This window comes from Sarcophilus harrisii, chromosome 1, assembly GCF_902635505.1.
Source record: "Sarcophilus harrisii chromosome 1, mSarHar1.11, whole genome shotgun sequence".
Lineage (NCBI taxonomy): Eukaryota > Metazoa > Chordata > Mammalia > Dasyuromorphia > Dasyuridae > Sarcophilus > Sarcophilus harrisii.
This window is the reverse complement of record NC_045426.1, coordinates 39,781,153-39,797,489: the sequence shown is the minus strand read 5'-3', so window position 1 is coordinate 39,797,489 and position 16,337 is coordinate 39,781,153. Positions and strand designations below refer to the sequence as shown.

Genomic DNA, 16,337 nt, shown 5'->3' with positions numbered 1-16,337 from the left:
TCTGGGATCAGATTTCTGAGGACCCTGTCAGTAAAAACTGAGATCTTAGCCCTTTTCCTGGCTCACAAAAAAGAAATGATTTGCAGGAATTGGAAAATAACCAAATTGCAATTCAGTTTGTGGGCTCATTAACTAAAGTTAAGTCAATTTTAAAATCTGTTCTATCTCAAGAATTGTCTTATTTTCTCCCTAAACCAAAAGGGAAACTTATTTAAAGGAATAGAAATTACAGTTAAAACTATTTGTCTATTACTTAGGAAAATTCTAAAATTGTTAACTAAGTTACTTGAAGTTATTTCATCATGTTAAGTCTTATCAGTTTACCTCCAAGTATGAGGTGTAAACTCCTGTCTCCCTTTACAGAGTGGAGGGAGGTATCAAACAGTACAACCCAGGAAAGCACTAAAAATAGTTGAAGTGGGCAACTTAGCAAGCTCAGCCTCTTCCCTGAGGTCTCTATCAACTCCCCTCAATTTGTAAGCTTGCCAGTTTTCTTGAAACCATCAGGATAAGCAAGATCATCAGCCCTGAGAAATAAGCCTGGTGAGGATTTATAGTTTCTAAACAATAATTGTGTTTCCTAAGAATCTATAAGCCAGTATAATGATTGATCCTTTGTACCAGGATAAGTTTAAACATATAAAACATGTTAAACAAAATCTCTTATGGATTTAAGACCTGATAAACTTTTAAAATAATGTATTTAGCCCTAAGCTGCAATTGGTAGAATTTTCTATTAGAGCTAAAATTGCTTTGGATTGTAACTGATATTCTTTTGCGTTCTGATTTGGATTGCCTAATCATTAAGTCAATAGCCCTCCATTTCAAGAAAAATGCCATAAATTACTCAGAGAATGACTTCCTGAAATGTCTTGGGAGATGACTTATCTTGTCAAAAAGCTGGGAGGACACTATTTGGCTTCTTCTTAAGATGGGATCCTTTTGACTCAGTTTCCCTGTTTTATTTCTTTGCTTCTCACCTGATTATTCCTGAGTCTGGCTATAAGGTGGAGTTATTATTATATGATCACTTGTGAAACATATCACACTAAGGCTGCCTTATCCTGTCATGTATGTGCTCTCAGGCATTTATAGCAAATTTCTATAATTAGAATAAATGGTGAGTAGAAGCCATGAAACCAATACAAGTATCCCAGGGGACACAATGTTTTATTATTATTATTCTAGATCTTAAAGAAGCTTTCTTTTGTATACCATTTCATAAAGACTCACAATTTATTTTTGCCCTTGAAGGGACAAATCCAGGGGAATGTAACCCCCTACCAATGCACATTGCTAGGGAATGTAACAAAAAGAATGCTAAGGAACGGACTAACAAGAATCTGCATTAATCTTGAGACCCTTCATCATGTACCTTGCACACAATGCCCCATTTGCATAGGTAATAAGTCTGTGCAAAGACAGATCTTGTGCAAACTTGACCCTTGTGGTCTTTGGCTGGTTGGATCTCAGTCAGCTCACTATTGGGAATGGATGTTGAGTCCTTGGGTGTAGGTTCTGTGTGACTGACTAGAGATCCGAGGTACACATCCCATACACATGTCAAGACAGGCATTGAGCATGCACCAAATCGAGATTACCCCCAATGTCTCAGGAGTTGGGCTCCTGGATACACAACCTAAACACACATTTGTTGCTAGGGCACGTTGGCAGGGGGGATGAGAGGGATATAAATATAGGACAGAAGAGGGAGAGAAAGTCAGGAGAGACAAGATGATGTAACCAAGCAATAAAGCTTCTCTAACTGCATAAGTGGTGTCAGACTACTCTGTCATATCCGGAGACTTCCGAAGGTTGTAGAGGCAACAATAAGTGGATAAGTTCTCAGACATCAGCTGGGTGTCAGCAGGTCTGCCCTAGCTGAGAACCCCAACAGCACATTATGGGTTAGATGGTATCTTGTGCAATGCCAGAGAAACTGAGGCAAGATAGAGATTAGAGAGTATTTAATATTTTATTTAAAGGGAGAGATGTGGAGAGATTTAAAGGGAGACCAAATGGATCCATAGCTTGATCCCAGGGCTGAATGAGACTATCATTTTCAAGATCTAGCAAACAATGTGAGTTCTCAATGACATATATACATATGGCTCAGACATAGGGGGTAGACTGAGGCAGGGGCAGAGTCCGGGTGCTGCGAGTGGTATCGAAACTCTGACAGGGAGGGGTGAGCCACCAGAGATGGGGATAACATAATGGGGGGATGCACCCTGGAATGGGGAGAGGCATCTTGATAAGACAGTATCTGATATCCTAATAGCTTGGGATGGGGAGAGGCATTCTGATATTCTAAAACATAAGATCTTTTATCCTTATCAAATATTCTGATTAAGAGGGAAGGGTGGTTTTTCAGGATTGAGCAAAACAATGATAAACTGAGGCAGAACAATTAGGGAAACTGAGTCAGGACAATTTAGGGAAACTGAGTCAGGATAATTAGGGACACTGAATCAGGATAATAAAAGAGAACTGTGGCATAATACTTTATCTGCAGCCCCACCCAAGAAGCTTCTCTGACTGCAGCCATACAAACCCTCAACTCCCAGACCTTATTCCCCCATTCAGGGGTAGGAAGTTCTTTGTTTAAAGACCCACAGTCTTATCAGTTTGTTAAGATCTTGAAAGCTACCTAATGAAAGGTGGGGCCAAGCTCAGACCTGCTTACTTCTCTAAGAAGCTTGATGTCTTTGGGGTGACCCTCCTAACTTAGAGATAGCTCAGGAGCCTTTAAGCTCACCCTAGGTCAACCATTGGAGGTTCTAACTTCTCACAGGTTCAGAACATTTTTGCCCTCCCAGAATTTTAGAATTGGAGAAAGGGATGAGAGTGAATATCTATACTGATTCCAAATATGCTTTTCATATTTTGTACCTTTGTGGGGTTATATGAGAAAAAGGGGACTTGTGACACCAAAAAGTTCTCCTATTAAATATGCAAGGGAAACAGGCTTGCAGATTTGGCTGCCTATGCTGTTGGCTTTACTTCCCTAGCTTGTGAGAAATGGGACACCCTTTCTCCTTCTGGGTGGTTTCAAACACTCTCAGTCCATCTTCTAGTTTTAGTCCAGCTCTTTGCCAAGCAATTATAGCTCAGCCTGCATGGCTGAGGAATTTAAAATTAGCTTTCTTTCTTTCTTGTTATTTATGAGAGCTTTTGCTATTAGTATTTTTTATCCAGCTCTCCTGGTGTCACTCTGTGGGCCCCTGACAGTGAGGAGCTTACTTCTTAGACTTTAGTCAGGCTAGGGAACTCCTAGATCAATGGAGCTATTCAGGATTGTTGGGTGTGCCCTCAACATCCTCAAGGGAGCCTACATATACAACCTGATAGATTATCTGCAAAGGCCTCCTTCCCAAATATCACCTCCCCACTCTAGATACCATCCCGTTGTACCATCTCCCAGGGGAATAACTTTAACCTGACTATCCTTTGTCTTCTTGCCAGAAAGCTAATAATTGTAAAATACCCATTCCAAAAGTATTCTGGCAAACTCACTCATAGTCTTCTACACTGCCTTCTTTGAAGCTTCTTCATAACCTCCTGAGAACTAACATTCTAAATCCAGAGACCAGTCAGTGGAAACTTCTTTACAATCTACACCAAGCTACTCACTGAAAAAAAAAAATGCTTTCCAATACTTTGTGAGATCTATTTTCATTGGTCACAAGCTAGGAGAAACAAGCAGATCTGTCAAATTTGCTCAGTTTGTGAAAGGGCTGTTAACTCCTCATCCTAAAGCCTATCTGGAAAAGGGGCACATATTTAGGGAAGGACTGGCAAATTGATTTTACACATATGTCCCCTCAGGGGCTTCAAGTTGCTTTTTTTATTATTGTCACCTTTATTAATTGGATAAAAGCCTTCCTTTGTTAGATTGAGGTCTTAAATTTTGCTAAAGGAGATAAAATCCATTGAAGGCTAATTATTATCTCCATTCTGCATATCATCCTCTCTACTCAATGCTTAGCACCTTTTTTAAACATTATGGTTCTTGCACTCCAAGTCATCTGAGTGTTCCTTTCACTGTGTATAATGCCACTGCTTCAGACACTGCCCCCACTCCTTCAAGGAGACAAAAGTGGGATTCTGGGGAAAACATTCCTTGGTATTTATCCAACGAAAAGCTGTTTGGATGAGACACATTCATGATAGCCTCATCCCTGCCCCCCAACCTTCCTCTTAGTGTGGTTCCTAGATATTGTCCCTACTAAATCACCCTTAATTAATCTTTCTGCTCATATTTGGCTCCTGAATTTTTAACCTACTTGTGAGATTTACTTCCTCCAGGCTTCAAGCTATGAACTTTTAATTATTTGTTTACCCTGAATACCAATGCCTAACTGATTCTAACACTCAGCACCCCGTCAATGCTGCTGCTGCCATCTTGCTTCCCCTCCTTAGTCTGGACTCTACTGGGCAGAGCCTTACACTATGCCCCTTATCAGCATGAAGCAGCTCCAGAAGATGAGACCTCCATCCCTCTGCCCCAAATGAATTTGGGGATAACTGCTTGAGGGGGGTAAATGATGTAATATGATTTTGTGATCCACTGATTTTAGGGGACTTCAGTTCTAACAATAAAGCAGTAGTCCTAAATCTTCTGGCTTTGGAATCTGCCTCAGGAAACCCTCACATACAATCTGACTGACTACTCCTTAGTCAAATAGCTTCTGGCCTTAGGAAACTCTTCAAACTTTTGGTGTCCCAAACCTCATTCCCAACCTCAACATCATCACTGAAGTCATTTGGGCCATCATTGAATTAAATTGGGGGATGCCAAAGATCAATGATGTTTGATATATTTTTTTAAATCCTATATATTAACTCATCATCACAAATGAAAGATTACCCCTTCCCAACTTGCGTTTCAAACATAATTATGTAAACAAAAATAAGCAATGCAATTCTGAAAATGTATTTCTGAAAATACATTTCTGAAAACACATTTTTTATGGATTTTTCTGATCAGCATTTGGTTTTCCATTGTTTTTCCAAGTGATCATTTTAACTGAAAGGCAGAAAACTACTTGATTTTCTTAGACTCTAAAATAGTTTAGAAATGTATATGTATAGTTTACCTGCAACACATTCTTTTCTTTTCCTCTATTAACTCTGCTTTCAGTTTCAATAAAAGCAGTAGTATATGTATATGTGTATATGTATTATGTTCATCTGTATAGATGTATATATAACCATGTCTATCCATAAGATCTCTTTATTTTATTAAATCAGGTGTAAATCCTCTCAAAATACCTCCATCAGGCCTGTATAAAGAGCTTACTGAACATCTGATCTTTACTGATTCCTTTAGATAACCTTTATAATATAAAACTAGTTATGAAATCCAGAACATGTTTAATAATTAATACACACACTGATGTCTGAAATACTTCCACAAAGTTGTCTTAAAGACATGTTTTATTAATAAAGACTGATGGCAATTGCATTCTCATAGTCTCAGATAACAAATACCTTTGGAAGAACTAGACACCAACTCCACCCACCAAAAGAGAGAGACAGACAGACAGACAGACAATGGGAAGAAAGCTGTTTTTCTTGTTGAAATATACCTTGTGGCATTCCTATATAATTTAATGTAATCACCCCTTAAAAGTTGAAAGACACATAGAGGAAGGGCAAAGTTTTGTTCAAATCAAAAGCAAAATTACATTCAAGCTAGTCAACCACCATGATATTAAAAAGATATACCAAGGGTATATAAGAGGTAGTCTGCTTATTGTACATCTGCTCTTATATCAAAATGTCACAGAGGTAATTAGTTAGGTGACATTTATGAGATGCCTCTGGACATCATTATAATATGTGTAAAGCATGCCTTTTTCAACCAATTTATTTCCACCTATATCAGGTTATTATACATGTGATTATCTTGCCAATAGAGAAATCTTGTCCTTAACTCTCTCCTGTTTTGCATGACCATAGATCAATGTTCAATACAGAAATATTTCTTACTATTAATGCTCGAAGAAAGATCTTTTAAAAATTTTCTTAAAGAGAAAGTTCAGAAAAGACAGCCAAAGTTGCATTATTATCAACAAAATAGAGCTATCTAATCAAGGTAATCCATATATTTAAACATTAGCCCAGGACATGCCCTTATTGCAATAACTCGGTATTTGCACAATTGATGTGAGCTTCAGTGATGTCAGAAGATAATTTACTTTTATAAACACAGGATAAGTATCTTTTCCATAACTCACATGCAAACTGGAGCTTTGCCTTTTGGCTGAGAATAGTTCCCAATGGATTGGTGGCTAAGCACTGGTATGTGCCGATGGCCTGAGCTTTGTAAGGATTACTGATGGCCAAGCTGCCTCCGATCAATCTGTAGTGATAACTCATGGTAAAATCAATATCTGTGCCATTTTGCTTCCACCTTTGAGAGAGAAAAAATAAAATTATAATTGAAATTTATGTTTGGTCATTCTTTTTTCGTCAGTACACAATTTTACTTCTCACAACAGTAAAAATGTGATTAAATATGATACAATTAAACCAGGAATTCAGGAAAGTCAGTTGTTACTAGTAAAATAGTGATATAAACAACTTTGTTATTTGAACCCTCTGAACACTTTAGCGACATGAATTTATGCAAGGAATGATAACTCTTCATATGGGGAAAAAAGTTTGACATTGAGGGGGCAGATGCTGAGGATACCATCCTTACAGTGACTTTTTAAATAACTTATATCATTCCCGAACACTTTCAAGTGATACAACAAAATTGAATGTCAAAAATGATTTAGTGATAGAAATTCAGAAAAAGTACATTGTAAATGGCAAAAAAAAAGTAGAAAAAAGATTTGTCTAATGCTAGCTTGAAGGCTGATATCAAAATAATAATAACCTGGCTATTTTAGGACACAATTTGTCTCTGTTAGTCTGTTATTTGGGAAATTAATCACGTTGGTAATATTTCAAAAGTACTTATACATGCCAAAGTAAAATTATACTTGAGGCAAAACAAATATAGTATGAAATGCTTTATTTTAGGCAATGAAAGATCTCTTCACTTACCTAATAGTCACATCGAAATTTCTTTAACACATGAATTAATTAACTGAAACAACCTGTGCAGACATTTGTTTTTTAAAAAGCAATAATTAATTTCAGAAGTTTAACATTATCCTTTTGAGGTAGTTGGATTTCTGTCCTCCACCCTTCCCATTACATACCATTCACAGACAATGCACACTTTATTCTGCGTAAAATAATAATTTTTTCCTCTAGAGAATTATTTCAAGACACTTAGAACATATATTTACAAAGTACTGAGACCTTAAAAAAGAATTGTATATTTTTATAAGCTAGGATTATGACAACCAATCACTTGAAAAACCCTCATACTACTGTTTGCATGTCTGTGTATATGGCCTTTAAAATGATCTTTTTTATGTATAAATGTGACCCATTTTCTGCCCAATAATGAGAGTTTTAAAAATATGGTGGTGACTATTTGTCAGAGAAAAAAGTCATTGCAGATTTATTTCTTAAATCTTGAGAGAAGCACGGCATGTATGGATTCTGACAAATGTGAACAAGACTAGATAAGAAATATGGAGTTAGATAAAGCTGTCCCATGTTAAAGATGAGAAATGATTGATCAAATATCAAATCAGGCAAAGGCTTTGGACAGGTTTTGTTGCTTTAACTAATTCAACTGCTTCTTAGACCCCTTAGCTCCATTTTATGAAAGTGAAGCAAAAGGAAGTAGATTTTTTAAAAAGGAAATTCGCCTGGAGTTTCTTTTCACTTGTAGGGGGAGGAGGTAGGGGTGGAGAATGAGTTTATATAGCCCATTTTAAAAAATAAGCTTCAATATTTTTCAAGAATATAGAGGAATTAGAAAGAAGCCATCTCCTTAAGGCAATCTTAAGCAATCAAAAGACTATCTATCCAACATCTAAAATGACCTTTCATAATTTACCAAAAAGGACACACTTTTCAGAGAACTTTGAAGCTCCTTTCAGTTTTGATAGCAAAGTATAGCTAGCATTCTGTTTGAGACTTCCTTTTAACTTGGAATCAATCACTGATATAATAGCTGTCATCATTACATGGTCCTAATTAAGCTTTACAATTGTTTTTCAATCCAAATTCAAAGTTGTTGGCTTAGCAACAGCCAGTGAATCCTTCATAGTATCTCCATAACCATTTTAATCATTGTGGTTCAAAGATTATTATACTGAACAGAAAGATCAGGGTTCAATTTCTGTCATGTTGAGAATTTTGGCATAATGAGTATGCTTCAATCAATGTTGGAATTAAAAAAAAATTAATGGATTCAGGGGAATTTAAGACAAGTAAGTCTCCCTCAAATTACATACTCTGGATTTAAAGGAAAAATTTTTAACTGCTGATTTTCTTATTGGATACAATTAAAGCAATTTATAATTTCTTCTTTCCTGTACTACACCATGTATTTTAGGACTCTTTTTTGATTTAATCTTAAGAGACAAGGAGAACCTTTGTTCAGAATTCCTGCAGTAGAATTATCTTTTAAAAACCTGAATATCATTATCTTTTAGAATCTTGTTTCCTTACCAAAGAAAAATCATTATAGCTGATTCTAATGCAAAAATAAAGTTACAATAGTTTATATTATGACAAACTGAAACTGAGAATCAATTTAGATGAAACCTTACATGTGAGTAATAAGATACAGCATCTGATAGCCCTTTTCCTTTTTTTGTTGTTTCCTGTCATACTGTCAAAATGTTATTTGGGGCTCATCATTTTAGCTTTTCATAGTTTTTTTTGGTTCCTTTTTCTCACTTTTGAATAATAATATTTTTTAGATTAATTTTATAAAGAATAATTTTAGAATAAAGGAAAAATTTAATGAGGTAGCTATAGAGGCTAGTTCAGTTTGGAAATTAAGACATAGAAGAATTTTGAATTTTATTCCATATGCACAAAGATTTTAAAAGTGATGGAAACCTCCCCCATTATTAAAAATCCTGACTTTTTACAAGTATAATCCTTTATGAAGAACAAATTCATGTATAAGAATTTCTTCAAAATCATTATCACATTCTTATTTTAGTATTTCTCTAGTGAAGAAACTAAAAATATTTTTTAATTCAAGATTCTGGGCCCAGAGCCAGGATATCAAAGAGAAGCCAGGAAACTGCCTGAGCTCTCAATAGTTTTCATCAGAAAAAACTCCCTGGTTTCCTTCAGAAACAACCTATAAAAATGTGGGGTGAAATAATTTTCCAACTTATGAAAACTTAAAAGAACTTCAGGAAAAAAAATTATCTCATTCAGGCAAAAGAGGAGTGCAATCCAGTGCAAGTGTGGTATAGGCAATCTAGGGAAAGCTATTCACAGCACATATCAGCACCTATGGACCCTCTGTCCTGGGCCAGCAGGCCATTATCATAGCATCCCATTGAGAGGCCTCAAACTTCAGCAAAGAAAGCAATCTGTAAATTCTGGAACTCTTGAAAAACAGGAACAACTAGGCTGGACCATCCAATGCAGTGGGAAAGTTGCCAGGATCTCAGACCCTACCATGGAAAGCCAGTGACAAGGCCCTTGTCCCCTAAAAAAAGAAGCTTGGGACAGTGTCCTCTGTGCCCTAGAAGCACATCTCAATTTTTAAAAATGAAACAAACAAACAAAAAAAGATCATTGACCATAGAATGGTGAAATAGATGGTGACCATGGTGACATAGAAGATCTGAACACAAATTCAAAAAGGGACAGCAATGGTAAAATGTCTTTATGTAAAGTCTCAAAGGGGAATATGAATTGGTCTCAGACTCAAAAAGTTTTCTTGGAAAACCTCAAAAAGTATTTTTTTTAAATTAGGTAAGAGAAGCAAAAGAATAATTGGGAAAAATGAAAATTTTGAAAGGATATGATAAAAGCATCAAAAACTTTGAAAAGGAAGCACAAAAAGAAAACAACTCCTTAAAAAATTTAATTTGCCAAATGAGATAAAAATCTACTAAAGAAATCAAGTCCTTTAAAAATAGAATTAGATGAAAAAATTAAAAAGCTAACAAAAAAATAATTCATTAAAAATTACATTTGGACAGGTGGAAGCTAATGACTATGAGACATTAACATCCAAAAAATCAAAAGAAAAATGAAAATAGAAAAAATAAATGCAAGGTTCTGATAACTCTTCATTTATTTTGAAGTTATAATTTCTCAATATATGAAAAGTTTTTGTTTTTGTTTTGTATGTGTGTGTGTTTGTGGGGGGGCATTATATTTGGCTTCTCTCCTACCATTACCTTTACCTACTCAACTTTATAAATGTAGCGTATTTAAAGGATAGATCTTTGTACATTACACCACTTTTCCAGTAAATTCATAAACAAAATATACTTGAGCAAATGAGCAATTCAATTGGCAATAACTACATAAGCATCTGAATCAATGGGCATCCAAAAAATTCTGCCTTCAAAAGATGGAATCAGTTTTTTCCATAAATCCAAGACAATTTCTTATCACTATATCAACAAATTATTATTTTCAAAATAGAATAATTCAACTTATGCATTGATATTTGAGCAAAGAATAAGAATAAATAAATAAAAATAAAATTGGTATCTCCTAAAATGCTTTTAAATTCCTCATAATTCAACTGTATTAGAGATCATGGGACTTTATGTGTACCATGTCAGCACTGTGTGGGACAAGCAATGTGGTTTCTCAGAATAAGTAAGAAAAGCCTGAAGCCACAGTTTTGCTTTCATAGAAATCATGTGACCTTGAATAAAGGAAATTTTTTATGTAGTTAAGTCATCTCTAATAAGGCCATTATAACCCCACCTGCCATATAAAGGGAAAGTAATTGGAAGAGCCAATCTATACTAAAGGCTTTGCATAAGGGGATTTTGGGGAAGGGTTGGGCAGCACTTGTTTATGCAATCACACTCTCATTCCTGTAATCTTGACTTTTCCTCATTCTGGATTTATGGAACGTGGACTGCTTGCTTCTCCAGAGATTCTAATAAATACTTTCTACCTTCACTTTGAGAAGTGAAGTAGTCATTTTGGATTAGGGTCTCTGTACCCCACACATTTTTGGGGGCTCGTTCAGGATCACATGACTTGGCAGAGAACGACCACCATCTCTATTTGGAGGCAGGCACCCATGGGACACTTTGTTCCTGTGGTTTCCAGAGTGGGGTGGAATTCCTTCTCTCTGGCAAGCAAAGTGCCCAAAGCGAGAGACTCAGTGAAGGAGAAAGTGAGAGTTGGATTGATTGAGCTGGCAATCAGGAGAACCTACACGCATGTAGCCCGAAGTTAAGCACTTGGGAGTCTGGGGGGTCCATTAGCTGGGTTGAGGGAGACTGGAGAGGAAGAGCCTCTCATGTAAATTGGGTAGTGAAATGGACTACAAAAGACCCTAGATGAAGGACTCTCTGAGAACACAATCGGGTGACTGCTGTGGCAAAAATAATTCAGAATAACAAGAGGAGTCTAAGAGCAATCCTAACTAAATTATGGGGAAAGTGAAGTCCAAACCCCCAAATCAGGAACAAACAAAAAAAAGTACACTTGGGTATCTTTGTATGTGGGAAAGTGGGGAAGGGATGGTCTCTTCCACGTAATTTTTGTCTGTGTTTGTGTCTGTGCAGAATGTCTTTGTCATGTTTGTTCTGTGAGCTAGAAAGAGAAAAAAAGAAAGAAAGAAAGAAAGAAAAAAAAAAAAAAGAGAATGGTCTGAATTTCCTGTAGGCTCCAACTCTGACCAATGCTGAAGCTTTTGAAAAAGTCCATTGGGTAAAATGGTTGGGGAATTTGGCAATTGGTCATTTCAAAATTCCAAAGCAATTCAATTAAATTGGGGAGGATCATGCAGAGAGTGAAAATAGTTTCTTTTGTTTCTTCATCCCCTGACTGCAGCAGGCCACATAGGATTAGAGGGAGAGAAAGAAATTATGTTTAATCACCTTGGTGAAATTTGTTATTTGAGATACGATAGCAAAAGCAGTTCTGTGTTATTGGGAATTTAAGAAAGTTGACTATTAGTTATTTCAATATTGTAAAGGTACTTGGCAGAAAAAAAAATGCTTGTGGTTTTTAACTTCTTATTGGACTAGCTTATAACCTGATTGCACTAATTTAAAAGACAAAAGAACAAAGAAAAAGTTTAAGTGTTTTAAAACCTGGCAGAAAAACCTGTTGGGGAAAGGAAGAGGGCAATAAAAACCATATCTGATTCAAGGAAGGTAGCTCTGCCTGTGGGGGAAGGTAAGATAGAGAACTAAAGAAATTGATGCTAATCACCAAGTTAAAAAAAAAATATATCTTTTTGGCTTATTGGTCTATTGAATTTTGAGTACTTAGTTTTTAAAGTGGTACTGAGATTCTGAAATTGTAGGAGATATATTGACTTATGCATGCTAGATCTATTTATTCTGGATATATGATCTTAGGAATTTGTTTGAATATTGGATCTTTACTATTGAAAGAAAAACTTTTTTTTTTTAAGCTGTATTTGATTTGATTCAGTTTAACAATAGTTTGTTAAAACAAAGTCCTGATAACTTACATGAAGAGGTCATATACCTCCAAATTAAATGAAGTGTGCTACCTTTGAAAACATATATTAGGTAATTTGCAAACATTATGAATTATTGCTTTAAAATTTGTCAGCTCTGCTGGATATATGTATAAGTTTTGTGAAATTAGGTTCAAAGTCATTTAATTGTGACTCTTAAAGTTCCCAAAAAAAAAAAAAAAGATTTAAAGACAAGGGACAAGAAAGATTGATTTGCAAAAGTAATTAATAGTTTAAATGGAGCATCTAGTTAGAAGGGTTAATAATTTGGGAGTGTGATTAGAGTATGGCAGAGAAAGATTGAGTACATCTGCATTGAGAGGAGATAGAGAGAGGGGAAAAGATGGTGTGAGAAAAGGAGGAAAGAAAAGTGAGAAAGAGAGACAGTGTAAAGAAGGGAAAAACAGATTGCAAAGGGAAAGAGGATATAGAAAGAAAAAAAAAAAGAAAGAGGCAGGCCTTTTAATGAATTTTCCATTTGTCTGGACAGGAAAAAATACACTTGCTGTCTAAATCCTGAGAAGGATTTGGCACCCTAAAAGTCAATTATAAAGAGAAGTTAAGTGAGAGAAGGGGGAATGGAAAAGGATCTTTTGGCTTCAAGGTGAAAATTTAATGCACCTCCCTTTCCTCCCCCCACTGCTTTTGGCTGCTTCTTTGGAAATGCAGATAAGTTCACTGGCTCACTAATGCAGAAAACATTTTTGTTACTTAAAAAGACAGTTTACTTTTATGTGGTGTTTATTGAATGCTTATCTAAGTGCATAATTGTCTCTTTATTTAAGGAATATGATTTAAAAAAAAGCCTAGAGTAGAATTTTAATCTGATCTGATAATTTGATAGGGTTATTTCCAAAAGTTTATTTTTTTAAGAATGAAGAAATTATTAATATTAATTCTTAAAGGTTCTCTTATGTGGAGATAGTATATTTTGTGAATTTTTATTGGTTTTATTGAATCATCTTAAAGTTGTAACATTATTTAAAGGGAATCTGAGAATAATAGTTTTGCCTTTATCCCTTAGAAAATATTTCTTATGGACAATATGAAATTTAGAATTTTTCTATGTCTTTTTAAAAGCAAAATGATCTGTGTAATGTTGACCTAAGAACCATCTACTTAGATATGAAAGATAAATTGTGAACTTTCTAGGATGAATCTCTTACTGTGCTCCTTGACACCTACATTTACCTGAACATGATTTCATACCCCTTGGCATTCTCCTTCTTCAGGCACAATAAAAAGAATGACCAAGAAATAAAGAGGCAATTGACTAAATTGAGCCTAGAAACTGGGTTATCTTGGACCAAATGTCTTCCCCTTGCTTAGAATTAGGACTAAACCCCAGAGGGATATTGGATTGTCACCTTACAAGTTTCTATATGGACAGCCATATCTTGGAGGAAGAGGACTAAAAGGAGTAGACCCTAAATAGGACACCAAAGACTTATTTATTAGAAAATATGTCTTACAACCTGTTAAGCATTTACATGAATTACAATTAAAAGGACTTAGTGATCAGACCCAGCCTCTAGGATTTACCATACATAGATACTGGCCTGAAGACTGGGTCCTAATCCCAATCTGGAAGGGGGAAAAGTTGATCCTAACCTGGGAAGGACCTTTCCAAGTCCTTCTGACTTCAGACACTGCTATAAGGAATATATCCAGGAGTATGGTTGGACTCATTTTAATAAAGTCAAAGGACTTGTGGATGCTCCAAAAGAATGGATTATAGAGCCTGACCCAACAGATGATTTGAAATTATCCTTGAAAACAATGACTCATAACTTTGGGAGAGGATTAATGGATTCTCTGTATGCATATTTCTATCAGGCTTCTTGATTTGAGGGATCATTTGAGGATTTTTCTATTTGATTTCGATGAAATATTCTGTCTGAGGTCAAAATCAAAACTGAAGTATCTGGGATTGTCTATTTTATGCTTAATGTTTTTTCCCCCATTCATTTTCACAGCTTCTGTCTTTAGCCCTCTGATACAGACAATAGCTGACACATTCCATGTCAGGAATTGTTAGATCTGGGTGGGGAGAGGTACCCAACAGTTTGATCAATGGCCCTGGGTGGTAGTTCTGATAAGCCTGACTTGGCTGTAAGAAATGAACCAGAAGGAATCAATAACTCAGAGAAACATTGTGAAAATATGCTTGGATTATTTGAAGATAAGAAATGTGAAAGAATGCTGAAAGATTTTAATGAGAAACCACAGTGGAGTATAGATGAGGAGGGATTGTGTGGGGCAAGCAATGTGGTTTCTCAGAAACTGTCTGCTAAAGTAAGAGAAGCCTTAGGCTTCAGTTTTGCTTTCTTAGAAATCATGTGACTTTGAAGAAATGAAACTTTTTTTGTACTTACCTCATCTCTAGTCAGCCCATTATCACCCTACCCCCCCATATAAGAGAAAAGTAACTGCAAGAACTAATCTAGACTAAAGGCTTTGCATAAGGGGATTTTGGGGAGGAGTTGGGCAGTGTTTGTTTATTTAATCATGCTCTCATTTCTGTAATCTCCACTTTTCCTCATTCTGGATTTACAGAGCAGGGACTGCCCGCTTCTCAGGAGATTCTAATAAAAATTTTCTACCTTCATTTTGAGAAATCTCCGAGCAGTCAATTTTGGATTAGGGTATCTGTACCCCACACAGCACTCATGGACATATTTTGAGCTATTTAAAGATGATCAAACTTTTGCAAATGCAATTATATTTCTTCTTTACAAACAAATATCTAAAAAAATTAATAACATTTTCTTTCATGATTTCCAAGATAAAAATGGAAAAGAAATAAAATCTCTCTTATTTGCCCATCAGGAATCCTCCTTTACTCCAAGACAATATGAACCTTTACATTAGATTCCTCTCAGATGATGAACTTTAGGCAGAAAAAGTTGTCACTGAAGATTATAAAGAAGATTTGAAATTCACCTGTAATTTGGTATTGGATAGCCATTGGCTGCACAATTCAAGATGACTTCAGAATGTTCCATATTCAAAGAATACATTATGTCCTGCGGCTCTTGGGTGAAACTGGGACCCTGAAGAATATCATTGTCTGTAAAAATGAAAGAATAAAGCCAATGAAATATCACATATGTGAAAAAAAAAATATATATATATATATACACATATATATATATATATATATATATTTACTTTTAATTGCTGCTGAACAATTGTTCAGTCTTGTATCTTTGTAACACAAACATGTGTAATATAATACTTTAATATATTTTCCCAAGATGAAACATTTAATTTCATCCCTAAATTAACCAAAATGACAGCATAACCAGCATCACATCTCCATTTTGGAATGAATTTAGTTTCTATTAAATATTATCTTATTTCAAGAATCAATGTTCTAACAGTGATGTTAAAAGAATGTGTCATGGAGGATTCTTGCAAAATTTGATTATTGACTTTAATCCCAGATATCCTTTTTTTCCTTTTTAATTTCCTGGGATTCTACTATATGTGAAAGCTTTCCCAATCTCTATTTAAAATCAATTTCTTTTCTCAATCTATAGCATTCTTTTAGCCATTTTTTTTCTGTTCACTGAGTGAATTAGTATTTTTAAAAATATTTATTTTAGTTCACTGTGACCATCATAATCAATTGGCACATAGGCATGTGCCTTATTCATTTTTTTGTTGTTGATAATCCCTTATATATACACTTAGAGTTCCTAATTATCTAATCATATCTAGGTAGCTTAGTGGATGACAAGACTGTAGTACTTGGAGACAGAAT

The 16,337-nt window shown here is 35.3% G+C and overlaps 1 protein-coding gene across 1 annotated transcript in view; it reads right to left on the bottom strand.

Annotated features, from left to right (window-relative positions):
- LOC100915406 (contactin-6) overlaps positions 1-16,337 on the bottom strand; it is a 415,511-nt gene that overhangs the window by 323,851 nt on the left and 75,323 nt on the right. Inside the window, exons 2-3 of the mRNA XM_023498129.2 lie at positions 15,515-15,641; positions 6,243-6,418 (exon numbers count right to left, since the gene is read on the bottom strand). Coding sequence (XP_023353897.2) covers positions 6,243-6,418; positions 15,515-15,641 — 303 coding nt within the window. The remainder of the gene's footprint in view (positions 1-6,242; positions 6,419-15,514; positions 15,642-16,337) is intronic.